This window comes from Anopheles gambiae, chromosome 2 (genome assembly GCF_943734735.2).
Source record: "Anopheles gambiae chromosome 2, idAnoGambNW_F1_1, whole genome shotgun sequence".
NCBI classification, from domain to species: Eukaryota; Metazoa; Arthropoda; class Insecta; order Diptera; family Culicidae; genus Anopheles; species Anopheles gambiae.
Window position 1 is genome coordinate 116,359,028 of NC_064601.1, and position 27,983 is coordinate 116,387,010.

Consider the following 27,983-nt stretch of genomic DNA (forward strand, 5'->3'; position numbering starts at 1 on the left):
CAATTCCAAAATTGAGTTCAGATCATCAACACAGAAAGCTTATCGGGCTCTGTTTGCTCTCAAACAGCGCAAAACGTTCTCAACTGATAGGTGTTCTGAATTCTGAAGATATCAGAAGGTCTTTGATGTCACTTCCAAAGAACTCTTTATAATATGATGTCCTTTGGAAATTCAAATCAACTTGTAAATTGGGTTAACCTCACCAAATCATGAAGCTTATCAGGCGCTTCTGTTTGCTCTCAAACAGCGAAAAAATGTCTTCAGTTGTCAGGATTCCTGTTGTTTCTAAATCCTTTCTGATGTCTTTGAAGTCATCTGTGGTCTTCAAAGAACTCTTCATAATTGGACCTTTGGGCCAAAATTCTTTCTGATGTCTTCGATGTCATCTGTTACCTTCAAAGAATTCCTCGTAATACAAGGACCTTTGAATACTCAAATCTTTCCAAAATTAAGCTCAGAACACCAACACAGGAACCTTATCAGGCGCCTCCGTTAAGCTCTCTAGTAGTGCAGAAAGTCCTCCATTTGCCCTATTCTCATCACATGTTTTCCCGTTTTTCTTTGGTTCCATGTGCTTCTTCCCATTTCGTGTGTCCTGTATCTTGCCTGTTCCCCCCACCCCCTGTGGTGTACATTTCGCGTTCTACCCCTCGAACCCCCGCCATCAGAGTCCATCTTTCCGCCAGTGTTTGGCAGACGGCTGCAGGCCCAAACCGTGCGCAACGGCGACCGGGTCGTGCTGGACGTGGAAGTGTCCGGCACGCCCGAACCGTCCGTCGCCTGGTTCAAGGACGGGCGGCCGGTGCAGGAAGCGTTCGCTCCCGGCAGCTACGCCCTGCAGCAGGTCGGGCCCTGCTTCAAGCTGATCTTCGAGCAGGTGTCGCTAAACGGCACGGGCACGTACATGGTGCTAGCAACGAACGCGGGCGGCGAGGCGCAAAGCACGGCCGACATTGCCGTGCTGCAGTGTGAAAGTGCGGCCCAGCCGGCGCCCCAGCCCGCGCCCCAGAAGCATGTCTCGTTCGTGGACATGGTACAGCAGCAGCAGGTAAATAAGAGACACACGCGCCTGTGTGTGAGAGTTTTCTCTGTGTGTGTGCTTTCTAGTGCAGTAGTAGCGTGTGCGTGTGTGAGCTTTGCTTTAGATCACGGTATCCTGAAGGATCGTACCTTCGCCTTCCTCGCCTGCCCAGTAGTACTTGTCCGCCACTTCATCACACAGTTCTCCGCCGCAAATCCTCCAGCTGCAGCAGCAGCGTGCAGTCGGAGTGGTTGAATCCTTTGCATAATCGATCATCTACATGTTATTCTCTCTCTCTTTCTTCTTCGTCTCTGTTCTATTCTGATGCTCATACTCGGTACTCAATCTCATCGTTATCTCACGCCATACTACCACCACTACCATCATCCTCGACAAATGAACACACGTTGGGGGGCTTGCAAATGGGGGACCCCAAAAATAATAAAACACGCACTTCGCAATCGCGCAAAATGTCACCCTCGCGCACGTTCGGTGTCGGCGCACACATGTACACACATACATTTCTCGTTCGTTCGCGCATCCTCCCACCCCCGGGCAGCCCCGCTCGGAGGAGGCACTCGAGGGCGAGGGCGGTGGGTTCAGTGCCCGGCAGGAGTACGCGAGCGAGGCGAAGCTGCACGGGCCGACGACGGAGTCGACGATTGTCACCGAGACGCGCCGCACGACCGAGGCGACGATGCGCATGGAGCACAAGATCAGCTTCCCCGAGCTGCCCCCGTTGCGCATGTCGCAGCGCACGCAAACGCCCACCGTGCCGACGGTGACCGAGGGCACGAGTCCGATGAGCGCGGCTGACCCGCCATCGGCCGGGCAGCAACAGCAGCAGCAGCAGTGCGCGGGCACCAATACCGACCCGATCGCGACCCGCTCGGACGCAACGCAGACAGCGCCGACGACGATGACGGTCGACGTGCCGACGGCACCGAGCGTTCGGCTCCCAGCTCAGTCCGAATCGAAACGGGAGAGTAGCAGCATCAGCAGCAGCAGCAACAGCGTCACCAGCACCGTTGTGCGTGAACGACCGAATTCGTCATTCGAGCCACTGTTGCAGCAGCCGGCCGACGTCGGTGAACTGACCTCGGCACCACTGTTGGTAGGTTCGGAGCCGCGGCCGCTCTCCCTTTTGAAGCCCCAGCCGGAAACGATCCCGACGCCCCCGATCGGAACGCTGTTCCAATCGGTGGCGACCGAAGCGCCCAAGTTCCCGCCGGCCCCGCCGGGAAGCAGCAGCGTGCGGAAGCCGAGACCGGCCAGCATGTCGGAGGTGACGCGGGCCCGCAGCACCTCGCCCCGTCCGTCGGCCGACGCCATCGCCATGGAGCGGCTGTGGTCGACCCCGAAGGCGTTCGGGTCGTTCGGTGCGAGGGCGGCCGACGAGCCGCCGGTGTGCCAGGTGTACCGATCGTACCGACCGCCGCCGACCGTCTCCTCATCTTCATCCACTTTCACCAAGCATATTACTACTACTACCACTCAGCAACAGCAACAACCACCACCACCACCACCACCACAACAACACAACTATTCGACACTTCCGTTCGCACGCAAGCAAACGAAACCGCACCAAGAGCACAACGCCGCTAAAGCTCATTCCGATTCGATTCGATCCGATTTTCAGCCGATCTACCAGCAGCCCCCCCAGCCGCAGCCGCAGCCAGTGGTCAACGCACCCGCCCCGACCCAGATGTACTCGTCCTTCTCCTCGACGCAGCAGTTCCAAGCGTCCTCGACGCTGTCGCAGCAGCAGTACTCACAGTCCTCGATGCAGTACCAACCGTTCAAGCCGTCCCTGGCGGTGGAGGCCCCGGTGCGGGCGCCTTCTCCCGCTCCCATGCCGACCTTTGTGCCGGCGGCGGCCGCTGCTCCACCGCCCCAGAGCTTCCCGCCGAAGATCACTCCCTTCAAGCCGGCGCCGGCTCCTGCTGCACCGGTCGTTGCTGCTGCCCCGGCGCCAATGTTCGTGCCAGCTGCTACCCAGCAGCCGCTGAACGTTGGCACGTCGGCTCCAGCACCGACCTGCACCTTGACGCCGATCGCTGGCGCTACTCCGGCCTTTGTGGCTGGGCCGTCGTACAACCAGACGCCACAGCCGTTCAAGCCGCTGCCACCGCCCGCGATTACACCCAGCTCGTTTGGTAGCACTGCCCAGCCTTCTGTTGCTGCTGCTGCAGCAGCACCGCTGCCAACCGTCAGCAAGCCAGCGTATGCTGCACCGCAGCCACAGCCCCAACCGCAAGCCTTTGCCGAGCCTACTGGGCCGGTCTCGCTGCCACCGTATCAGGAGCCGCTGTCCTTCTCGTCGAAACCGGCGGTGGAGCCACTGTATCCTGGTCAGCTGGGAGGTTATCAACAACCACCTCAGCCTCAGCCACCACAGCAGGTACAGTACCAACAGCAGCAGGTTCAGCAGCAACAGCAGCAGCAGCAGCAGATGTATCAGCAGCAGCAGGTGTACCAGCAGCAACAGGTGTACCAGCAGCAGCAACAGGTGTACCAACAACACCAGCAGCAACAAGTGTACCAGCAGCAGCAACAATCACAGCAGCAGTACTACATGGAGCAGCAGGACGAGGAGGTGTACAAGAAAAAGTCCGTCAAGGAAACGAAGAAGCTGTTCGAAGAGTCGCTGCTGCAGCAGCAGGCCGCGTACGGCGAGCTGAAGGCACCGCGCATGGTCCAGGGCGTCCGTCTGCCGGTTGCGGCGGCGGCCCCACTGCCCGCCGACTTTGGGTACGGTGCGATCGCGGAGCTGGGTCTCGAGCCAGGGCCCCAGCCGACGATGGGCTACGCTCCGAAGGCCTCGAGTGAGCGCAAGAGCTCCTACTACCGGGAGCAGATCGAGCAGTCCCTGCTGGAGAGCATGGACAAGGAGCCGGAACGTGTCCCGGCCGGCGGTGTCAAGATTATCCCGCCCAGCCCGCGCAAGAAGTCTAAACCGGCAGCGCCGGCGGGACAATCTGACACTGCAGGGGGAGTGCCTGCCCCACTCGAGCAGCCCGCAGAGCCGCAGCAGGGCCAGCAGGGTGCCATGACCAAGAGCCCGTTCACCGCCACCGAGAGCGAGTACGAGAGCGACATGGACGGAGTGACTGGTGCCCGCCGCCAGAACGGCTACCTGGCCGACACGGAGGAGGTCGTGCAGAAGACGGCAGCTGTCTCCTTCGAACAGCAGCAGCAGCAGACGGTGCAGACGGTTGAGAGCTTCAGCAGCTCCAGCAAGGTTGAGTCACACTCGTCGGTCGTCAGTGAGGTTGTGCAGCAGCAGCAGCAGCAGCAGGTCGTCGAACAGGTTGAGCAGAAGGTGGAACAGGTTCAAGAGCAGCAACAGCAGCAGGTGACGTCAGAAGAACAGGTACAGCAGCCACAGGAGCCGCAGCAACCAGCGCAGCAGTCCGAGGAAGTGATCATCTCGTCGTCGGAAACCGTCCAGAAGGTTCGCAAAACGCATGTTGTGTTAGTGTGTGTGTGTGTGTGTGTATTTCTATATGTGTGTGAAAGCACTCTACTGTGATTATGAGTATGTTGACGCATTCCATTCCTTCTGCTTCTTGTTGACCAGTCGCTCACTCCTTAACACAGAGGCCGCCTCTACCTGACGGCATTACCCACTCTGCCGTTCGTTAACTGATTTACCATTGTTCCACTAGCTGTGTGTGCGCCTTGATGTGTTTGTGTGTGCGTGTGAGTGTCATTCCGCTTAATCTTTAATCGCTAATCTAGGACGGACCGTCGATTTGTCCCTCAAAGCATCGCACGCGTCTCCTTCAACAGAGGAAGGACCGTGACCATCAGACCAGCCCAGTAGATCTGTAGATCGCATCATCTCTCGATGTCGTTGCGTGTGTGTTACTCGTGTGTGTCTGTATGTGTGTGTGTAGTAACTACGAGCTAATCGATCTATGTCAATGTTTATTTTAGCGTGTTATTTCTTGTTTTTTGTTGTTCTGTTCTTCGATGCTCACGAGCTGCGACCCCGTCAAGTGCGAGAGTAGTCGACGCGATCCACAGAAGAAGCTTCTTCCTTTCGCCAAACCTTTAAAAAAAAACAACAAAAAACCTACAACGCAACATGGCGTCGGTGGTGGCGGTGGCGTGGCCCGCGCGCGACCCACGGCCGACGAAATGTGCGAAATTTGTGTGTCAATGTGAAATTCCTTTCGTGCCGAGGAGCTCTTTCTCTGTCGTGTAGCGTGTTATTTTAATTGGCTTGTTGTCTCTCTACAGCAAACGCGCCACCATCCAACCACACTGCCTGTTTGTTGTACTAATATGTGTCTTTTTTCTTTTTTTTCTCTTTTGTTTCCCTCCTTTTTTGTTCTACCACTTTTACTTCCCTGTCACCTGTTCTGTCTCTCTCTGTCTGTCTTACTTGCTACTTTGTATCGTTGTGTGTCTTGCCCAATCTCTCTATCCTCGACGTTGTTTGTAACGTTGAATCCGGACTATCTTTTCCGACCTGCTCGTGTAGGAAACGGTTGAGGAGAGCAAGAGCAACTTCCTGGTCAACAACGATCTGCCGGAGGACTTGCAGCCGGTGAAGGTGCTGCCAACGGAGGAGCCACTGCCAACGCTCAAGCATGTGCCTGTTCCGGCCGCCGTACAGCCCGTCCCAGAGCCGGCCCCAGCGTCCGAGCCGACCCCGGTGGAACCAGTACCGCAGCAGCTGCAGCAACCATTGCCGCAACAACCACAACCCGAACCGATCGCTGCGACTCCGGTGCAGCAGAACGGCTATCCGACGCCCAGCCCGGCCCAGCCGTTCCTGTCGGACTACGAGAGTGATGCCGCGGCTCCGTCGCTGGCGGGCTACAAGCCGGTCCATCCGGTGTTCGCGCCGCCGAAGCAGGAGTTCGCCACGGGTTCGGCTGCACCGCCACCGTCAGTATTCGACCCTATCGACAAGATTCAAGCGAGCCAAATCAGCGCCCCAGCGGACGCACCAAAGATCGAGAAGCCAAAACCAATCAGCTACGTGCAGCAGCAGCAACAGCAGCAGCAGCAATATCAGTCGTACCAGCAACAGCAGACCTCATCCTTCCAGCAGCAGCAGACCTATCAGCAGCAATCGTACCAGTCGGTGCAGCCGCCAGTGCAGCAGTCGTTCCCGCCGGCGGTGCAGTCGATGCCGGCCCAGTACTACACCTCGGTCACCGGCCAGCCCGTCACCAACACGATCGAGACCACCAACTCGCTGCAGATGAAGGAGATGACCGAGAGCAGCAACCGGGTGCTGAACATGCAGCAAACGAAGCAAACTGCCTACTTGCAGCGACCGGGACGCTTCACGCCGGGCGAATATCGCGACAGCGATGGGTACGACAGCGATGGCAACCGCATCCGTCCCCTCTGGACGCCGAACCCGTCCGACAGCGATGAGCCGCACTATCGCAGCGTGCGGCCGAACTTCCAGCAGCCGCGCTCGACGAGCCTGCCGCGCCAGTACGAGCGCATCCAGACGCCGATGGAGTTCGACACGCTGCCGGTGCAGATGCCGACCAAGATCGAGCTGTCGGCGGGCGGGGTGGAGTCGAGCCACCAGCGCAGCAGTTCGCTGTCGCGCCAGAGCACCGAGATCCAGACGACCACTACGATGACGACGGAAACGCTCAAGACGCAAACGCTGGACCGGTACGCGTCGAAGCGGATGGCGACGGCTCCGGTGTCGAACTCGCGCGACGACATGGCGGTCAAGGCGCACCGGGTCGCGCCCATCAACTACATCCAGAAGCAGGCGGACGGTATGGCCCAGTCGTTCAAGACGAAGGCGTACCATTTCAACAACGAGGTCATGACGGACATCAAGAAGACGCCGATCAAACCGATCCTGAAGAACGCGTACGGTGCCCCGATGCCACAGCAGCAACAGATGGCACCGCCACAGCAGCTGCAGCAGCAGCAAGGGTCGGCTGTCCCACCGCAGGTCTACCGGGAAGAGTCACGAGTATCGCAATATGGTGAGTACCGCCACACTGCCCTGCATGTTCACTACCTTTCTCCTTCACCTCATTCCCGAGCGTCTTCCATTGTTCCCGACCTGTGCAGCGACAGGTCAGCAACCTAAATACTCCGCTACACCTGACTGCTGCAGTCTGCCGTTTGCAGCTGTCTCTATGTCGAGGAGGATGATGAGAGTTATAAAGAGGCTGAGTGAGGGTTCGATTCGGGGCTAGATGGGTCTTTGCAAACTGTCAGTACATCATTTCCTCAACTTGCATGAAATGATCCCGAACGGAGCAGGTTGAAGAACTGATAGAAAAAGCAGAAGCAGGGGCAAATAGTCAACCTAAAATAATGAAATCTCTTCTCGCGCATCTTCCGTGTGGACGACCGCGATGGCGCAATGCCTGCCGAACAACGGCGCGTAATCGAGGTTGACGGGTTACCGTGGCAGACGGCAGGATTGTGTGTTGTGCCGTCGGAAAGACAGGTCGTTCCGTTGTTTTCTTGTTTGCTCTCTCCTCTTGCTGTTGTTGTCACCCCACATCGACAGCGATGGGATGGGAAGAAGATCATCATCTCATTCTACTGCTGCTGCTGCTGCTGGTACGCTCTAGATCACGGGGTGTACGGCAGTGCAGGGTTGTTGTTTTGCTGTACCTTCTTTTCCTGCAGTCCGCCTCTCGAACACGAACACGGGCAGCAGTAAAGCTCCGAATCGAATTCCTCCGCCACTCCACTGCTCTGTACCACTCTCCTCCTAAACAGAGGTTTTTAGCAGGGCCTGAGAGCAGCTGGGTGTATACGCAGAGAGTGTCGGTAGCGTCTATTTTTAACATGCTCTACCCGCTGTCGCGGGCGAGAAAAATCATATTTCCCCCGTTGCGTTCTCGCTCGCACACACCGCACCAGTGTTGTGACGATGGAGGGTCCATCCATCCGCATCGGTGTGATGTCCTTTGCCTGCCTGCTCTATAATTCTGCCTTCTTAGCAGCCTTCTTCTCGCCACCATCCCCCATTAGCCATTACATCAGAGTGCTCCGCCGCTCAATTTTGTTGTCTTTGCTGCCCATTACCACTACTACCTACTACTATTGCACCTTACCGACCCCTCACTACTAGGCCTTATCTAGCGGGTTGCGCTACTGCTTCGATGATCATCAGCATCACTCGTTTTCAGAGTGATTGTGGTTGTTTTTATTTTCGTTCGTTCAGCTTGCGTGTTTTTTCTTCTGTTTTTTCGTTCAGTTGTTTTTTTTTTTGCTATCGTTTGCCCATCTACATTGATTAGTTTTAGAAGCTGGTTTTTCGGTTTTTTATCCCCCTTTTAACGTTTTTAGAGTTTTTGGTTTTACAGTTTTATTTTTGTGTGTGCGTTCTTGTTTTACGATTATGTTGTTTTGTTTATCATTTCACTCTTTCACACTTTATCTCTCTTGCGGCGATGCTACTTAAGTTGCATAACCACTAGGTTAGTGATTGGCTTTTATTTTTCTACCCCGTCTGGTATCTAACCCGTACTTCATATTTCTGGACCACCTCCACTGCCACTGGAATGTGGGACATGTTTGACGTTTTCACTCTGTTATTGTGTTTCTTCTACACGACCCGTACGAAATCAGGCACGAAGCACGTCGACCCGGACACCGGAATCATTTACTTCAAGTACGATTTCGGGTACGAGTTCGGCATCATATTTCCGGGAGAGGGCCACCGTATCGTGGCCGGCCGTGCCGGCGGCGGTAGCAATGGTAGGAAGCATCCGCGCTACCAAAACACGGCCCAGTTCGCGGCAGGTGACATCGAGGTGCCGGTACAGCACGAGCGTACCGGTCGTAGCAGCGTTCCCACTGCAGGACCTACGCCCTACGGTGTACGGTCGGCTTCAGTTCCGGCGACACAAATGCACGCCAGCGCTCGGTATGGGCCGCATCCCGTCCCGTTTGCTGCACCCGACCCGACAGCGTTCCAGGGAGGAATTGGCAGTGGTCGGTCTACACCGTCGCGGGGCTATAGCAATCGGAACAGCTATTGCGCCACACCAGGTAGAGAGAGAGACCCCCATAGAGCTTTGTTGTCGATGTTATTGTTGATGTTGTTGTGCAGCACGCTACTGCAAGGATTCCGTTTGCTGCGGGGGGAAGCCTTATAACAGCACACAACTGTTGCACGGTTGGCTAAAGCTGCAATGCCGGATCCTTATAACAGCGTGACATACATATGTAGCGCTTTGAATGTCGCACCTCAGAGTTCAGAGGTTACTACCGCAATGAGCAAAGTGCTGCTTGGGAAATCGATGTCTGGAGAAAGCGCAAGCGTTTGCGTTCTCTCCCCCCAAAACGCTTCTGTGAGCATGTTCAATGTCGTACCACTAATACCTTACACTTGTCCAACTCCTGACACAGGATTGTTTCACGCCCCTAGCAACTGTATCTGTGTGCATTGGCTTCACCTTTCGACTGGCAAACAAACAAAAAATGGGTTGCAAATTAGAATTCCTGCAGATCATTCAACTCTTTCGACCGCAGCCACTTTCTTGGGTTATCTTTGTGGCCACCCCCCCGCGTTCAGGCTGTCAAGTATGCGCTCTTAACTAATCACACTGTCGACAGGCCGGTTGAAGGATCCGGTTGCGGGGTGGGGGAAGGTTGGAAGAGGGCACAGCATAACAATAGCGCACAAAAGCGGGGAGATCTGCTTTTGCGTAAATCAGCTTGCTGACGGGCGCCGAAAATCGACCAAATTGTCACATCGGGCGGGCGGGCCATCGTCGCCAGATGCTTCGCCGTCGGTGTCGCAAATTGTGTGACGTACGGACTAACGGACGCCGCCCTGATGACCTCCCCTTCCTCACTCACTGTGAGCGTATAGGTTACATAACGACAATTAAAAGGAGTTTTTTTACGGGGAATATCTCAAGATTGCGCTTGTAAAACGGGGAGGGTAGATTTAAAATTCCGTGTTTTCTTCCCGCTCTTTCCCGTGTTCTGTCTCGTTTCCAATACGTGTGCACAACCCAGGGCCAGCGCCACCCGTTTATATTTTTCCTATTTGTCGAACTGACTAGCTGGTAATAGAAACATGATACGACGATGGCACGGTGCACATTAAGCAATGAGGAAACGGCCACAAACACCAGCCACACTAACAGTCTCTAGCGTAAAACTCCTCTCCCCCTGCAGTTAGCTGGCCTGGGGTCGAACCAAAATCGTGTCGGAAAGTATTTTCAGCAATCTAATCGCACCCGTCCGTCCGTGAGAGTTTGTGTGTGAGTGTGTGTCCGTGCGTCTTGCGCCCGGTTTCGTTGAAGTCGAGCAAGAAATGGGAACAGACGTTCTGCTAGCGCACTGTGACTGTGTGTTAACCGGTGCGACAACATGATCAACTTTTCCACCCTCCACACCCTTCAGGGCGGAACCCGGGCCCAGGGAAATGTTGATAATTTATTGGCACAATTGTTGGGACATGAGCATTTTCCGCTTGAACTACACATGGCCCACGGCTGGTCCGTTCGCTCTGATGCGCTGGTGCTGTGCTGGCTCGGGATTTCAGTTTATTGTTCTGAACACTGGTGAACAATTTCTCGAGTCCTCGAGACCACACCACACGCAAGACGAACGGCCGCTAGACGGCGATACTTCTTGTGAGGCGGAGAATGATGGATCTCTTCCGCGAACTCATCAACGAGAGGGGATCGCCCAGGGTTGTAGTACCTTGGGGATGATGTTCATTCATCTTCGGTAGGGAAGACTTTGCATGCCCATTATCTTTATATTTATGTTCGCAATAATGCTGTGTGTTTGTGTGAAGCTTGCAATGGACGTAATTCCAAGGAACCAACACAGATCTTAAGGTAAGTGGCTATGCTTTTAACTGTCAAAGTCAGACATAACTGTCAAATTGTACAGCAAACTATCCAAACGATTCGTACTCTGAGCATATCATATTTAGAGTAAAATATCAACTGCCTAGAATACAAGTTCTTCTGGAATAGGCTGTACAATGACCCACCCCCATATGAGCTTCCAAGCTATTGCGCATGATCATGTTGCTTTCATACTGCCACCTGTTAACCCATGAGTGTCTTTCGTACGTGTGCGTTCATGCGTGTGCGAGTGTGTGTGTGAGTGCGTGTGTATATGTAGTACGCTCTGTAAAACGATCGCTCACCCTGGCCACTCCAAATCTGCAATCTGAGCTAATTCCGAGTACCTCCACACTTTTGCGTGCATCCAGATCCAACAGCTCAGGGCTTTAATCGATCCACGACGAGCACACCGAACGTGAAGCATCAGGAAGAAGGTGTTCCCACCAAAACGCCCTTGTTCGTCGCTGTGAGTATTTACTGGTCACTTTGATCGTGCTGATCAACTCGCCCACATGGAATGATCTTTGACCGTCCTCTCTGCTGTTTTTAGCCGCTGAAAGACATCGCAGTTGTCAGTGGACAACCGGCGCGTTTCGAGTGCATCGTAGCATGCGATGCAGCACCATCGATTCGCTGGACGAAGGACGAGGCACCGATCGAGGAGGGGTACAAGTTTGTGCCGGAGTATCGCAACGGCGTCTGCCGCCTATCGCTACCGGTGGCCTATGAAGGTGGGAATGAACCGCCAACAAAGCGTTTGAAGAATCCAGAAGATATTGATCGAATGATTTCCCTGCCTTCCTCCCCCCATACACAGGTGACGCAGGCCGGTACTGCTGTCTGGCCGAGAACCATCTCGGGTATGCAGCGACCTGTGCCGAGCTAACGGTGGCAAACAGCGACTGGAGAGCGAACCAGTAATGAACGCCGATGCCCAATCAGCCGACGGTGCGCTCCCGCAGGAATACATACAGTGCAGGCGTTGGTCCTATTATCTCGACTGTCCCGTACAATCTCGACCACGGGAAGGAGCGAATGATAATGCTTCAATGATAAGAAGTTGATAGAGTTTTTTCGTTAATTTTCATGTAGTTGTAAACGCTCTGTGTTGCTTTTATTGATCATCTCTCTATCATTTGTTTGCTATATCTATATCTGTATAGGGGTTTCCTTTCTTTCTTTCTGCTATACTGTTCACGGGTCTCTAATGACGCGCTTTCGTTTGCCAAACCTTACGTCGAACCCGTCACATCGAAAGCCAAATAAGTGTTCTGAGAGATCGCGTGTAGCTCTGTGCTGTTTATGTTTTAGTCACTTGCACTGTGCCTCTCATCGGAAGGCGACAGATTGAAAGAAGTATAGAGTAATGTTTGAAAACCCAAAAAACCCTACAACCCTCGAACCGCTGCCAGGCATCCTTATAGCCCGTTGGCAGAACAAGTGAAGAAAGCAAATAATTTCACAATTACGAATTGTCGAAACACCGTTTCGATTGGATGCCCATTTGGTGTTACATATGTACCAGGTTTTGTTCTTTGAGCAATCGAGAAATCGTGTTTGATGTTTATGTTGCTGAACTGTATTTAACTCGAACCCCGCCCGAATCACCCCATGACCCGTTTCTCAAATCCCGTCTCCCGCTATACCTGCCATCCATCCCATTCTCATCTCCCAGTGTACTACAGTGTGTACTACTGTGCATCGCTAAATGATTTTGAGCCCTATATATTGAGAATCTATAAACTGTAACGAAGTGAAAAGTGCATACGAGTTGTTCTGAGATTTTTTCTGCTAATTATGATGTAAAACACAACGCAATTAAATGCAAAATGTACGAAATGAACAAGAAATAAACAATGAATTTGAAACAAAAAACAAGGGTGTGTATTGTTGATGCAAGAGGGAAGGTCAAATTTGTCGATCAGATGTCGATAAACACTGTTGAAACAATTGATTGATACAAACCAGACCACCAGTGTTGTGAAATATGATCGTTTTATGATTTATGGACCCCGAGATCAGTCTTTCTAACAACCACATTCAATACATAAACAGTGGCAGAGGTGATACTTCTCTTTAAACCTGCCAGCGACATCTGTACGACAAAGCACCAACTCATCTGAACTTAGTGCATTCAACGAGACATCAAAGCTTCTGTTATTCCCCTCTTATCGTGTCCGATATATGGGATTAAAATTGCCTCAACAGACTGGAAATTACTCCATGTACTATTTCTCTCATTTCTGCAAATTACTTCAACAACCATCCAAAAAAACAGTGTACAAGTTTATCTGTGCGCCACTGTACGATCGGAAAAGCGCTATGTTGCTTTCGCTACTGTCCGCTAGAGGCGCCGTTGTCTTCGGAAACGAACACCATGGGCTGATATTCGTATTGTTTAGAAAAACGGTTGGAAGCGTTCATTTTCTGATTAAATCTCCTTTTTGTTCTCAAACATATTAATACTTTTTAGATGCTCTGATAATATACATAAAATGTATTTATTTAGAGCAAATAAGACAAAGTCTCCGTGGCAATGTGATTGATATTCAATCATGATTCACACAACAATTTTGATCACAACAGTGGGGAGTGACTGCCTAGAGGACAGTAGTTGGCGCATGACGAGATCTTTGATCCTTTGATTCATCAACTATTTACGACGAACTTGATGAGCAGAATTGGAAATAGCACACTGTGACTGGGTAGCACGCCCAAAGATGACCAATTGCTAAGGTGATCTGTCTAATTCCACCATGTTTATGACTCACGGAACCTACATTTTCGCAAGGACGTCTCCCGGTGAAATTGATTTCTCGATCTTTCTTTAGCCACAAACACAGAAAGAAAAACAATCTTCAAAGAAATCAACTTTTCCCGATTGGAATAATCAACTTAACACTTCGTTCCGAGCACGATCATCATCATTATGCCGTTTCGGTACGTAGGTAATAAAAAAGCGCCATTACTACTAAAGGAAGTCATCACATTATGCCTTCTAGCTATGCTAAGCCTGCATGGTGAATCATCCGTGTGATTGATTTATGACGTACATTGAAGCAGTGGCCAAGACGGGAAAGAAAAGCATATGCAATTCCGATGCGCTTTTCCATCTCTCTCGCAGACACACACACACCCCACAGTAGTGTGCAATTTCTTATCCAGCGCTTACAATGTCCGCCTACCGATAAGCCGCTCTAATTAATAGGGAGAAGCAATGAAAAAAAATACGTTGCATAGATTTACATTTTGCACTCGCGAATAAACATGCGTATCATTAGAGTGCGGAAAATGTAATGCAGTGCGTGTCAATCCGGCAGCTCCGGATGGGCGAGGGTAAGCCGGGTAGCCACTTAAACGTATGCCTCCGGATTGATGAGCGTGATAAGTATGGCTAAGCAACTCATCAGCCTTACAGACGATAATTGATTTGTTGTAGGAGAAATTTTTCGGTGCGCAAGGGATATTTTCCAAGCATTCATTTATTTGATGAAAAATGAACTTTGTTCTTCACACTTCTCCAGACTCTCTAGAGCTCGCATTCCTTGCCGATGAGTCAGATGCTTCTAGACACGTCCCATACGTTTCCATAAGCGCTCTTAGGTCGTGCAGAAAACGCGAACCGGATGCGTTCTCCAAGCTACATTAGAGCTATTTTTGGCAGTGGGACAAGTGAAAACGTACGCAAAAAACAACCAACAACCAACACCGACGATGCTCTGGGAAAATGCAAAAGGAATCCACACCCAGCAGAGTGTGTTGATGCTGCTAGAGAACACCATGCAGCGTTAGTCATCGGCTCTCCCTACTGTGTACAAAACAGAGGAGAGCAGTCAAACCGTCCGGAACGTCAGAATATCATCACAGCATCAGCTGTTTAGTGTCTGAGAAGAGGCTCGGTCTATGGCAATGTGTGTAAGAGCGCTTGCGAGTTCCTACTGCGCCGACTCGGGTTCATCTATCCTGTCAGCTCGCGTGTGACGCATGCGTCTCCAATCTCAAGCCGGTGGAAGGTCCCTTCTTTTGTATACAAACAACGCGACACGATCTCCGGCCTTACCGGCGAATATCGGCCATGTTTGTTTACATTCAAGATGACAACAATAACAAGTTGTTTTACCGTCGGTCGCAGATACGATCAGATGGTTGGCGAGAAGGTTCGGCTAGACTTCGCACACGAGAAGATCACTCCGAAGCGAGAGAGCGAATTCGTCGGGAGGTTCGAGAACGTTCGTATCTACTTCGCTAGCGTCTGCGCAATCGTTTGATCGCTTCGCAGCCTCCCCTTCCTCGCTTGGTTCCTCCCAGGGGCCGTTGTTTACCTTTCCCCCGCCGCGTCTCAGCACAGCGCTGCTACGTCCCCATGTGTGCGATTTCCTTTACCTTGACATCTTACAATGATTACCGTAATCCCGGGGGTGGATTGCACCGGCGCCATAGCTCATTCATGTTTGTGCGGCTCAAAACGTCGACGAGGGGTGCTCACCATCCCTGCCGTAGTATTCCTTATTCTTCCGCCCCGAAGCAAAAGGCGGAGGAGCGATGAACCAATTTGAGGTCAATACATTGGACACTCATACAGTTTGTGACAACAAACTGTCAAGCCGTTGTCAGAGTCGGAATGTTGTCACTGGTGGAGGATTCTCACAGCTAACAACATATTTCACCCCATCATGCGCTGTGCACTTATCCCACGGAAAAGGCGTAAATTGAGTTGCGGTTCAATTAAGCAAAGTGCGAAACCAGACTCCTCACGATGGCTCGGCGCTCGGGATGGTTAATTATGAAAAATGGACCGAATGTCGAAACCTCTTCGGGGGTCTGGAGGTCAGGGCAGTAGAACAAACAACGGCAAAGAAAAAAGACAAACGCAAACGCATCAATTAAACACAGCCACCACCATTTGCTTCTTTTCTTTTCGCTTCGCCGTTTCGATTTGGCAAGTTGACAAATACCGATCGCTTGGCAGGGACGATTAAAAGGCGCGTGGGTGATGGTTCGGCTGTATGCGACTCCGCCTTGTCGGTGATCTTTGACAGGCAGAAGAAGGCGATTAAAAGGGAGCGGCGTACGAGAGGATGAAGCGACGAGGAGGGGTTATTTTTAAAAATATTGGCCACCTTTTGTGCTCTTCGTGGTAGTAGCAGTGTGCGTGAGCACTATCTTCAGTCGGACATTGTAGAGATCCACCGTAAGGTGGCGCCCTCTAGCCGGTGATCATAGGAAGCTGATATTTTTTCTCTGGTTGTGCAGAGAAACCTAGCCAGCTTATTTCCTCACGAGAAGTTTCTTTTCCCACCAATAAATCTTTCTAAACTCTCCTGTGAAAAACATAGTAAAAACAAAAAAACAAATCGGCTCTGTGTGTTTTTCGGCAGGCTACATTCTTTTTCGTCACATCTCGATCCTCTCGGATGGCGATCGTAAAATAATCACAAAATGATTTAGTTCAACCTTATCTTCCACCCCAAAACGAACCAGATGCTCGATTAGCATTAGGGAAAGCAGGAAACAACACACACACACACACACACACAGCCGTTCGCAATCTTCTCTGGGCTGTTGCGTGAATTAATTATTCGCATGTCGTTTCTAGCTAGCAGTTACACCAATCTAACCCTTCCTCGGCCCCAGGCAGCGGCAAAGGCAGAAGAAAAGCTGCAACACCACCATCTATCCACCGATAAAACGCGATAAAACGGGTCTTACGGGTGTCTGAACATCAATGAACCGCCTGTGGCACTGTCGCTGTCGATTTCTTGGTTGCTTGCTTTGTGTTTTTGTGCTTCCCTAAATCTGCCAGCCCATGGGGAAGCGTATAAATAAAGTAATGTCTGCTTCGAATGGGGTGAACATACAACAAGAGCAGAACAAAAAATGTGACGATCACCTACTTGATGCGGCTCACAGCAGTGCGATGGCAGCTCAAATTACACTCGATCATGAAAATCGCGTCGCACACACACACGCAACGCGCGGAAAGAACGATTATGTCACGGTGGCAATTATCACACGCAGGCTAGAGCAATAGGAAATGTCGTTTGTTGGGAAGGAATTTGTTACAGCAGCGGCTACATTTCCCTTCCCCTTTTGCGAGCATCCCCTAGGGAGGAGGAGATGGGTGGCTTTTTGGTGTGGCCAACCGTTTCGCTGCTGCTGCTGCTGGTCGTTGATTGTCGATCCGTTAGCAAGTGTCGATTCTGTGGCATGTGGTACCCGTGTTGACAAATTGCTGGCACCAAGAGGATCGTCACCAACCGCGCAAAGTCAGAGTTGGCTGATCGATGAGAGGAAGTATTGCAAAAAAAGCGGAATACCCACTGACGCTTCACTTCACCTTAAAAAAGGGCCAATTGACGTTAGCTTATGCTGACGTTTGCTCTCGAGACTTCCGGATTGTTCTTTAATGTGTTGCGCTGATGTCACCATAATGATGAGAATGATCTACGACAGTTCTTATCTTAACTTTTTGACGGACAACATAAAATGACAAAACAAAGGTGCTGGGAAAGAATTCGAAACCCGAAAGAGAAGACAATGTTAAAATTATACAGCTCAAGGTCTTATGCAAATTGAAAAACTATTCCTAGCTGACGAATTTCGAAAACAATTAGATAAAACCCACTAAAAGGCTACTAATGCTCTAGCAATCCACCTGTTAATGTTTCCGTTCAAGTTACGGCTAATGAAGGACAGCCTCTTTCCGCTTCTTCCACTTTCCACTTTGCTGCAAGAAGACATTTGCGCTTAATTTGATTGTGAAAAAGGAGTTGTCGCCAATAAAATAACCATTAGTACACCGATTGGCAGCTAATGCTTTCCGTTTCTGTTGCTGTTTGTGTCCCCCCGATGCGAGCCCCAATCATCGACCTTTACTTGATAAATGGTTATTTCATAACATTGTTAAGCGTAACTCGATCACGCATGCTTGCGATGCGGAGGAATTGCTCTTAATTAGTTCATTGGTGCGTCGTCCCCGTCTCGTGACAGCGCCCCATCCCGCACCGGCCCCAATCGAATGCTGTAGCGCGACCACAACATAATAACGATCGGCTTGATCGCTGTGGTGCTGCTGTACGCAAACAGCGTGCTGAAGAAACAGAAAAAGGCTACACAGGCTGCGAATCACGAGAGATGGAGAGAGTATGGCTTTTCTATTTTTATTTCCACCGGTTGTCGTCGTCGTGGTCGTCTTCGTTTGCTAGCTAGAAAATCATTCTTGAATACTACTAATACTACTACTACTACTAGCCGTCTTAAGCTACTGCAAAACTGCACGCAACACAACACACGATGAACGCGTTTTCATGGGGACTGCTGCTGCAAACAACACGACATTTCCTCACCCCAAGCGAACTGGCACGCACACCAGAGGAGGCGGGGTGTAAACGCGTGCAACATCACACCACTACGCGCGCACACGTCACCCACCGTGTCGTCAAACGCAAATTTTCACCACCATCAAATCACCACCATCGGGCAGGAAAAGCGCAAGCACGAGAGAAAACACAACAGCCACGACACGGTTCTAATTATAGCTCGTGCGGTTCGCTTCTCCTGGTGACGGGTTTTCCAACACCGCATCATCCGTTGCTTGGGTGTTACTGTCTGTGGTGATGATGTTTTCGCTTTTCGGAGAGAAGTAGCGGGAGATTTGGAGGGGATGGGATGGGTTAAGTTTTTCCGTTCCCGGCACGGCGAAAGAACGTGTAAAGGGAGCCATAAATTGACACTTTATGTGTGTGTGCGCGCAATGGGGTGGAGATGGGAGGAAAATGCCCCGAAACACGAACGGCGCATGAAAGTGGTTGAAATAAAATTGTTTTCGGATTGCGAGGGCGCTTACTAAGTGGGTTAGTAGAAAAGTGGCATCAAACAGCAACAGTAAATGTTGATTACAATATTCTTGGGTCTGTAAATTACACTTTGAGAAGAGGAAGTGTTTGCATTGAAGGGTCTTTTGTGTGCTTTTTAATGTTAAAACACATTTTGTAGTAAGAATTGTTTCCATGGTCGTGACAAAAAGTGAAAAATGTTTTGTAAACTACAATTTAAATGGCAGAAATATTTACTAAACTAATTTCCACTCTTAAATCCTACGTTACTTTTCCACTAACCCACTCGGGAGTGGAAAAATCGTCCACCGAGGTGTCTTTTACAATAGAAAAAAGAATTTAACGATCTTTCCCTTCATCCCTCTTCAAACGCCACCATCACCCCCCCCCCCACCTCATCCACGATCATCATATGTAAAAGTGTCTTCGCGATGAGAGTTTTCGTGAAGTTGCGAAATTTCCCCCCACGAGATCGCAGCAGGCGCGCCGCGCGTTTTGGTGTACGTGTGCGGTCTGCTTTTGCTGCTCTAATCTTTCTAACCATTTTTCCTGTTTTCTTCCTCATTTTTCCTGTTGTAGAAGCATCATTCCACTGCTACAAGGAGCTAAAACCGAACAGACAGCCAGCAGCAACGTCAACCCACGACGGCACGAATGGAACGAACGTCGTCCGCACGGTGCTGGAGGAAACGGACACGATCGAGAAGACGTACCGATCCATTTGCCTCATACAAACATGCGAAGGTAGGTGTCTGATCAGAATGGAATTTTAATGAATTTCACATCGAAAAAAGGAACCAGCAAACCACATTTCACATTCAAGTTGCTAATCTTTCGAAGGCATACAAGCTAACCTGCCAAAAACCTAACGGCTCCTGGGCCGGGCCAACCGGCATTGACATTTTGCATTGGAGCAACTAATGCATTTTGAAGTGTCTGAACGGGGGAACGGTTGGTCGGCATATCAAAGCGAATCATCCATTTCCATCCATGACCGGCCAAAAAGGGAGGGTGGTTGGGAGAAAATGGGGCGCTCTGGCATTGCAAATTTCATCACCGGGACCTTCAACGAGATCTTCCAAATTGATGTTCTATCTACATGTTTTTCACACTCTGCACTCTGTCTGTGTTTTCTGTCCTGTCACTTTGCTTGCCGAACGGTTTCCATCATGTATTTCCATCATCATCATTGTAGTTTGTGTGTCTTTAGGCTGTCTGGTGTGCCAAAATCTGTCTTGCATGGTGTGCATGGTACCCTCCTTGCGCGTCTTTTGCATGTTCTGGAACGCTTGAATCTATTCTTTTCATTCTGGTTTAGAGCTTTCATCCCCATCACGTCTCTAAAGCAACCCAGAAATTCCCGTCAAAAAATCAACCACCGAATGTTTTCTCTCTCTTCAACGTCTCATTGCAGTGACAAATGGTGGAACCAATCGTATCACTTTCCACAAACTGTAGCAAACTTGTACAGATCCACGCGTACACGCCTGTAGCGCACAATAAGCCAGATGATAATAAACGATCAACACGTAGATGTTCGCTTCCCCTTGCACCTCGTTCTTTCTTCGGTAGATGACTTTAGACAGCCAACCCTTCTACCAGTCCCTCCGGTAGCACTCCCTTTACAAGCCCAATTTCCACACGCGCAGCCACCAAAAAACCCAGCGCCCCGTAACGTGTCGCCATAAATTAGGCCCCAAAGTAGTTTTCACCTGTTCAGTTCCTCTCCGGATCAGTACGCCGACCGCGAAATGCATCTTCCTTCCGTGGGGTGTGTTAAGTGGCCTGGCAGCAAGTAGACCTTAACCCCTTTGAACCAACTCACCTCACCACCCAACTTTTGTGGCACTTTTGTTGAGGGACCTGCAACAGGCATCAGGCAACGCGGCCAAACCTTTCTCTGCCTGTTATTTTATTTCGCGCGCCTGTTAAATATTTATATCGCACTACGTACGTATCGGCCGGTTGATTTTCTGGCGTGTGTGAGCCATCGGGAACGGGCACGGGCGTTTTCCGCGACCGCCCTCCTGTGGCACGAAACTGTGTCACGCGAGTTGTTGTTACCTTTATTTTTTTAAATCACACTTGCTTTCTCGCGGCTTGAAAGAAAGTAAGCGAGCCACTGATATCAAAACTCTGCTGGGGGAAGGAAGGGAATGCAGCTTTATGGCCACAGTTTTGCCGAACATCCAGCGGGTCAAGCGGGAATTTGATGCCGCAGGCTGTAAATTTTTACAGCCTTACTCTGCTTTTAATTACATTGAGTTGTAAAGGAAGAAACTGTCGATTTATTGCAGGTTTATTATAAGTGATTGTTGTTTGAAAACATACTCTCGAACAATCGAGAAATGTAACAGGTAAGATGTATTGTCTGAGAAATGTTATTGAGAAGACTCATGTTACTACAGTTAGCCCAACAAATGTCTGCTTTATATAGTTAATCTTTGCTGTGATAAGCTTGGTTTGAATACGATCAATAAGATCACTGAGTCTTATAGATTAGCCAAGTGATACAGCTGTCAAATGCCCGACTTAACATCATGCCCGTCCTGGGTTCAAGTCCAATATGAAATAAGTCCTCAAACGAGAGCAGACTATCCGGCTGAGAGTGATTCACAAAGGATAAAATTATAATATTGGAGCGATTACACGGTTGTTGTTGTCATCATAAGAAGAAGAATAAAAAAGAATGATGAGTTTCCTTCTTCGCTCTAAACAACAATTAAAAGGATCGTACATTGGCAGCGTGTCATTATAGCGGTTAGTCACCATCGCGAGAATATCGCTCAGATGATTCATGTGATTCGCTTGAAGGCGTGGTGGATTGCTCGACATTTTCCCAGCAAACATTCTTCGTAGCTCAAGCACATATCCTCCTCTTTTCTCCTTTATATGATTCATTATACATTTTCACTGACGATAACTCGATCTATTTACAATCCATTTGAAATACAACCGTCAGGTGGAAAACACCTGTTCCGAGCAGGTATCCGTTGCTCAAACATCTCCCTCATCTGACAGCCTGACATTAGGTCAACATGGTTAAATCAACTCCCCAGTACCGTTGCTGTGCTGGAAGATTGTAGCATCGTGTAGCACATCACTCCAAACGCTTGTTACCGTTCCGACCGGCTGGAAAGGTGTGATATGGAACTGTTGGGCACATCAATTTCCCTCACCGCCCAACAAATATGGTGTAAAACCCGCACTAATGATCATTCAAACGGCACTCGCTCAGACATCCCGAACATGACAACTTCCCGCACACGACGATGCCGGCGAGACGATATGATCGATGCCCCGATGGCATGCACGCCCATAACATCTACTACCTTCGAGATTCCCGAACCCGTGTGCCATACACAAGGTGTCAGCGAATGATATAAATTTCGCCCAGCCAACGGTTCATTTCGCTGCAATTGCATTATCCCGACCGATCGTGAGCTATCAAGTAGGTGCGATGTGTGCTGAAATGATACTGTTTTGCAACACATACGTACGTATACACTCTCTCGAGACTAAAGTGTCGAAAGGGGCTGAAGCGAAGCAAACAGGGAACATCCATAAGTGTGCTTAAACTGCGGCAAATGGCATATCTTCAACGGCGCGTGCCCCTTTGCGTGCGGTGCAAAACGATCGCAAACACGCTCGCGCAAGATCGCGCAGCGCACAGTGTCGGTGGATGTAGCATGGCAAATGGTAACATTTCACCACAAATATTTCCCCCCTACGACTGTTTGGGAAATGAAATCATCAACATGCACACAAACAAAACCACTGCCTGCATTGTAAGTGTACGCGACTTACGGGCGCCCGAAAATTATGTGCAAAGGGGCGAATTTTGGAGAAGAACACACTGCGACCGATCTCCAAATAACAACGATTGTGAAATTCGGCCGCCCTGTGTGTTTTGTACGTGTGTGTGTGGGGATGGCTAGTACAACTGTCCGCCCACCGCCCAGAATGATGGAGCGCAGGACCTTGAAAGAGCAGCTCTCGTGGACAAGAGCCAAACACGATTGTTGTTTATACGTTGCGAATCATATTTCTGTAGTCTGTTCTGCGTTTCAATGTCTAGTTGAGAGGCGAATCGAAAGATCTTCTGCCTGAGTTTGTGAAATTGAAAGATAATTTGTTTGAAAAGTTGTTTGAAGCAAACGAGATCATCCTTTTGAGGTTAACAAAATGATATTCCTTGACTTGACATTTACCAAGAACTCTTCTGCCAACAAACAAACATACAAATTATTCCCAAGGATTCCACATTTAATGAAGCTGAAACAGCATTCTCTCCCCATTGCTAATTTGGCTAATTTGGATGAGTGTATTTCCCTGTGTGCAAGCACTCAACACCAGAGCAAAGGTTCCGACCCGGTTGAGTCAGCTCACCGACACAGATCCAATCCCATTTCCTTCCTTCTTCATTCGAAATAAGATGGAAATGTCTTCGTAGGTGGAAACCCCGATACCCACAGGTTGTTGGTTGTGTAGAGCTGATGGTTTTACCGTCGTACAAGGCATTCATGGATGTCATGCTGTACGGTGGCCAAAGAGGTTCGGGTATGACATGCAACCTGGCTAAAAATATTCCACAAGCATCAGCGTTCATCTTTTCGGCCGGCCTGACTAAGCCGCGCTGTCTTCTAGGCACCCGTTGACACCCGTGTTTTGACAGGTTGGCGATTCATGCGATTCGGCTCCTTACACACGCGCGCACCTTGTGACTCACACTTGTGCTCGAGTTTTGGTGTGCGGTGCGATGTTGTGGCTGAAGTCATCTCGCAGGAATGCACTCGCCATCAAGGAAAGCATCATCATCAGCAGAACAACAACAACAACAACAACGATCACGATGATTTTCACCTGTTCTTCACAAGAAGATTCGCGCGCAACGGCACGCTGTGTGCTTGTTTGGAGTGTTATTCTTGTCTGTAGTTGTGTGTGTTGGTAATTTTTCCTTGCGGGAGTGGTTGAGGGAAATATTTCACCATAAACACACACACACACACACAAGACACCAACAGGTATCTTCTTTGCAGTACACCTTCAAGGTGATGCAAAAGGAATGCTTCCTACCTCTCCACGAAATGAAATAAATCTTCCATCCTAATTCTGATGACGATGATGATGGAGGTGGATGGGTTTGGCTGCTTCCAAATATTTCCACGCCTGGTCTGCTAATGTTTTTTTTTCTTTTTTTTTGCAAACGTTGGGGCTCATCTTTGCAAAAAGTAGTAAATGAAAAATGTTTGCAGATCGCGTCGAGGTCGTGTCACGTTTATTAATAACATGAAATATTGTTAGTATTGCGAATGAGAGAGTACAGTTTGTCCAAAAGGGTGGATAGTAAGGTTGGGGAGGATCATTTTCTCGCCTGAATTGGACTTAAAAGTTAAAGAGTTCTTTATACAACTATTTAAGAGCTAAAGTATATTTAATATATGTGTATCATGAAATTATTTGCTTAAAAATATGCTCAAGTCGATCGCAAAACACTCTCCCATTAGAAGATCCTGTGCAAATCCTTAAACACATTAAACCGTTCCTATTTTCTAACTCTCCTCAACAATGTTGTGAAATTCGCGATCGTTTCTGATGTGCTCATTTCCCCCCTAGAGATCAGCATATCGGTTTTCTTTTCTTTTTTGCGGGGACACATTTTCCACAACTCCTCGCGCCACGCCACCTACAAACACGGCGCAGAATATCAATCGGTGCGCAACAATGATTCCGACTTTAAATGCATACCACCATCCCCCCATTTTACAGCCCACTAGCGGCAGATCATTATCAATTGACCGTGTCCGTGCGCTGGGAGGTGTTAAAAAATGACCACCAATTCCCCCCCACTCCCCACTATCCCCCACTTTCAAGCCGTTGTCGGGTGGTTGGCCTTACACTTGCTGGTTGCTGGACAAACGATTCGAGCAAAACAAAGAAAAAAAGAGCCATCTTGTGTGTGCCGCCTTTTAGGATAAATACTTTTTTTGCCTCCGATCGCACGAGAGCGCGCGTGTGTGTGTGATTTTGTATTTTTTGTTTCCATTTGCACGATGCGTTTTAGTTTAACGATGCACGGATACATCCCAGGCGGACACGCACGCGTAAGTGTGCGATGAATTATTCAAACCTCCTTCCTAAAGAGGGTGAACAAAAAAAACAACAAACTACCCCCCATTTTTTGTGAATTCTCCGGGAAAGCGATCGCCTTATTCAAGAGAGGGAGGGCGAGTGCAAGTGTGTGGGAAGGAATTTTCACCAGTCGCTTCTCACTCATGGAGCGTTTTTCTCCGGGCCAGTTTGCTCCATCTCATACCCATCTCAGCCTCACGCTCACTTTTGCACTCTCTCGCTCTCTTCTCTGGGGCGCTCTGGAGCTGGAGCGTAATGCGCCTGCGTAGCTCGGTACGATCGCCGCCAGTCAGCCAGCATCATTCCCATGCTCGACGTTCGAGCGCGCTGAGGTGTGGCGTGTGGCGCACATAGAACACTTCTTTCTCTACACACACACATCCTTCCTCCTTCCGTGCGTCGGCTCTCTACCCGCCCGCCCAATTCGAAACATCGACTTCTACCCCCGCCTCCGTTCGGATGGGGACGAAAGTTGGACGAGTTGGAAAACTGGGTAACGAAAACATCATCACCGTGTTGTGGAAAATCTAACCGGCCGGGAGATAGATCTGTGTGTATGTGTGTTTGTGTGTGTGGCTAGTATGGCATTCCTGGCCGGACAGGTTTTCCAACAAATCCAACAACACCCCGCCGTTTGGTGGAAATTCGCCCCGCTAATGTTGCAACTGAGACACCAACAAGAAAAGGAAAAACAAAAACATCCGTGAAAAAGTGTCATTATTTTTGGCATCGATCCAACCCACGTTTGTGTACTTCTGAGTGTGTGTTTGTGTGATGTGGCCAGTGCGCGCAGGCGCAAACCGAATCGGGTACGGTTCGGGACCCAAGGGGACATGCGCAAACTGGCCACCGGAAAAGCTCGTGCCCGTGGTGCGCAGTCCTGCCGATGCCCGGGTTGTGGCGACGACTTTGCCAGCCCAGAGGTTCACTCTTCGCTCGCTCTTCAAAAACGACCGACGTCTTCAGTTATTCGTCTCGGGGATGACTTGAACCGTTTTTCCTTTCCAACAAACTCGGTTCTGCGCCTGTGTGGAAAAGTGTGTGCGGGAAAGAAAAATCGTACGTACACCCCCCCCCCCCCCTCGAGCCCCGGTGCCCTCGGTTTGGGTGTTTGTGCGCGCGCGCGCCCGCTCCTCTGTGTGTAAAGTGGACCCGAGTGTGAAAATTCTTCTAAGTCCCCTTTGCTAACGGGTGTTAGAGAAATTTTCGCATCGGCCTTTGGTGTGACGGCTCGAGTGACAGAGTTTTGGAGTTTCAATGTGAAAGGCACAAGGAAATAGAGAGCAGTTTAGCTCAATTGTGATGGAAGTTTGTGAATGAATGTACCAAACTGTGAGATTAAAAAACAGATTTTATTGGAAGTTTGTGATTTTTAAGAAAATACATTCTGGTCCTTCGAACCGGATTGCAAGATCAAGTGACAAGTTTTGTATGCAACGGAAGCTCTTTTTGTGGAGTTCCAGTGCAAATTTTGGTGATGTTTTTTTTTTCAGTGATCATGAGTTTTGTGAATTTAATTTAAATGTGTATTGGTTTTTTCCCCATTTCGTTCTGGTTTTTCACAGCAGTTTAAGTCAGTGGAATTCAGCGGACTTATAACTTGAGTCTGATCAGCAAGAGCACGTCTCGATCGTCTATGAAAAGGGAGGCAAGCGAAATTTAGTGATTAATAGCATACCTAGTAAAGCCTCCGACCTTACTCTCCCTCGCCCCCTATTTTGTTTGAGAAAAAAAAAAGAAGCAATCTAAAGCCCAACCAACGCCAAGAGAAGGTGCGCCTTTAAGGCACTCTTCAATCGAAAAAAAAGGAAGTTTTGTGGAATAGTGCTACAGTGAAAAGTTGGTCATTGGTGAACGCCAAAAGGAGCAAGCAAACGGCAACACAAAAGCGGGTGTGGGCGACGGGAGCAGTTTAAGGAAAAAAAAACAACCAAAATCCTTCTGCTGGATTTTGATTTGCAACCAAAGTTTTGAGTTTCGTTAAGTTTGAGTTTCGCTTATTTTCTGTGTGACTGTGTGAGTGTTTGTTTGTGTGTGTTTTGTAAAAAGAAAAAAAGAAAAAACAAACCCTCTCGACGTGTGCCGCCGCGACGTGTGCATTCTCCGACTGAAGGATGCAACGACCTAATCCGAATCAGCCACCGTTCCAGCTGCAACCGCAGCAGCAGCAGCAGCAGCAGCAGCAGCAGCTGATGCAGCAGCATCAGCAGCAGATGCACCAGCAGTCGTCGATGATGATGCAACAATCATCGACGACGGTGCGCCAGCAGCAGCAGCAGTTTGTGCAGCGGCAGGAGTTCTCGCAGCAGCAGCAGTTCAGCAGCTCGCAGCAGCGCATCAGCAGCAGCCGCACGGAGCAACAGTCCGTGCAGCAGCAAAGCCATCAAGTGATGCAGCAGCGAGGTTAGTTTGCCCAACCACACTGGACACTGGACTGGAGGAGTGAACGAGCCTCGTGTAGAACGCTCCCTTATAGAGGAATTATGTAACGTTACGGACGTGTTTGTGAGAGCTGCAGTGTGATTTATTGCTGTCACAGCAGAAAGGGATCACGTAGTGTGTGTCGTGGGGTTCGTGGGCCCGGCGACTACTCCTCGCCTACCATGTCAACCATTATTCTGACATTCTTTTGGAGTTAGTTGGCCACTTCCTCCGGTGGAAGCTATCGGTTGGAATGAACGCAACGGATGAGAAAATCTAGAACAACCTCATCCGTCGCCGTTTCCCCCGCTTACGTTCTCGCACTCTTTACACCAACCCACAGCTACGAGCACAGCTCGTTTCGCCATTGCGCCTTCGGTGCGCGGCCGCTGTGACAGTGAGACTGCGAACACGGTCTTCTGCACGGCCGCGAAAGTGCTAAAAATACGCCTCCGCTGAAAAACGTTATTTTTAGTGCACGAGTACGACCAAACACACACACACAAACGCCGCTCACGCTCGATCGGACGGGTCCGCACGATCGTCCGCACGTACGCGCAGGATCAGGAATTTCCCGCTGCGTCCTGTCCGATCACCCACCACCACTCCGAGTGTGTTTTTCTTTTCTTTTTCCCTCCCCTTCTCACTGTCTTTTTTCTCGCCCAACGTTATGTTGGATGCAAGTGTGCGTGGGTGTTGCGTGGTTGTAATAGAGGCAAGATCGGCTGGACGGAGGCAGGCAGGTTG

At 49.9% G+C, this 27,983-nt stretch overlaps 1 protein-coding gene across 23 annotated transcripts in view; it reads left to right on the plus strand.

The window, feature by feature from the left end:
- The window catches only part of LOC1269667 (titin), a 141,636-nt gene that overhangs the window by 29,309 nt on the left and 84,344 nt on the right, over window positions 1-27,983 (plus strand). For 14 of the 23 annotated variants that reach the window (XM_061645653.1, XM_061645654.1, XM_061645636.1 and 11 more), the window contains 4 exons: window positions 669-1,048; window positions 1,581-4,475; window positions 5,511-6,996; window positions 19,263-19,427. In XM_061645653.1, the coding sequence (XP_061501637.1) occupies window positions 669-1,048; window positions 1,581-4,475; window positions 5,511-6,996; window positions 19,263-19,427 (4,926 nt within the window). Of the gene's footprint in view, window positions 1-668; window positions 1,049-1,580; window positions 4,476-5,510; window positions 6,997-19,262; window positions 19,428-25,132; window positions 25,309-25,712; window positions 26,148-26,380; window positions 27,219-27,983 lie in introns of those variants that run through there. The other 9 variants (XM_061645647.1, XM_061645658.1, XM_061645638.1 and 6 more) reach the window with 8 other exon arrangements.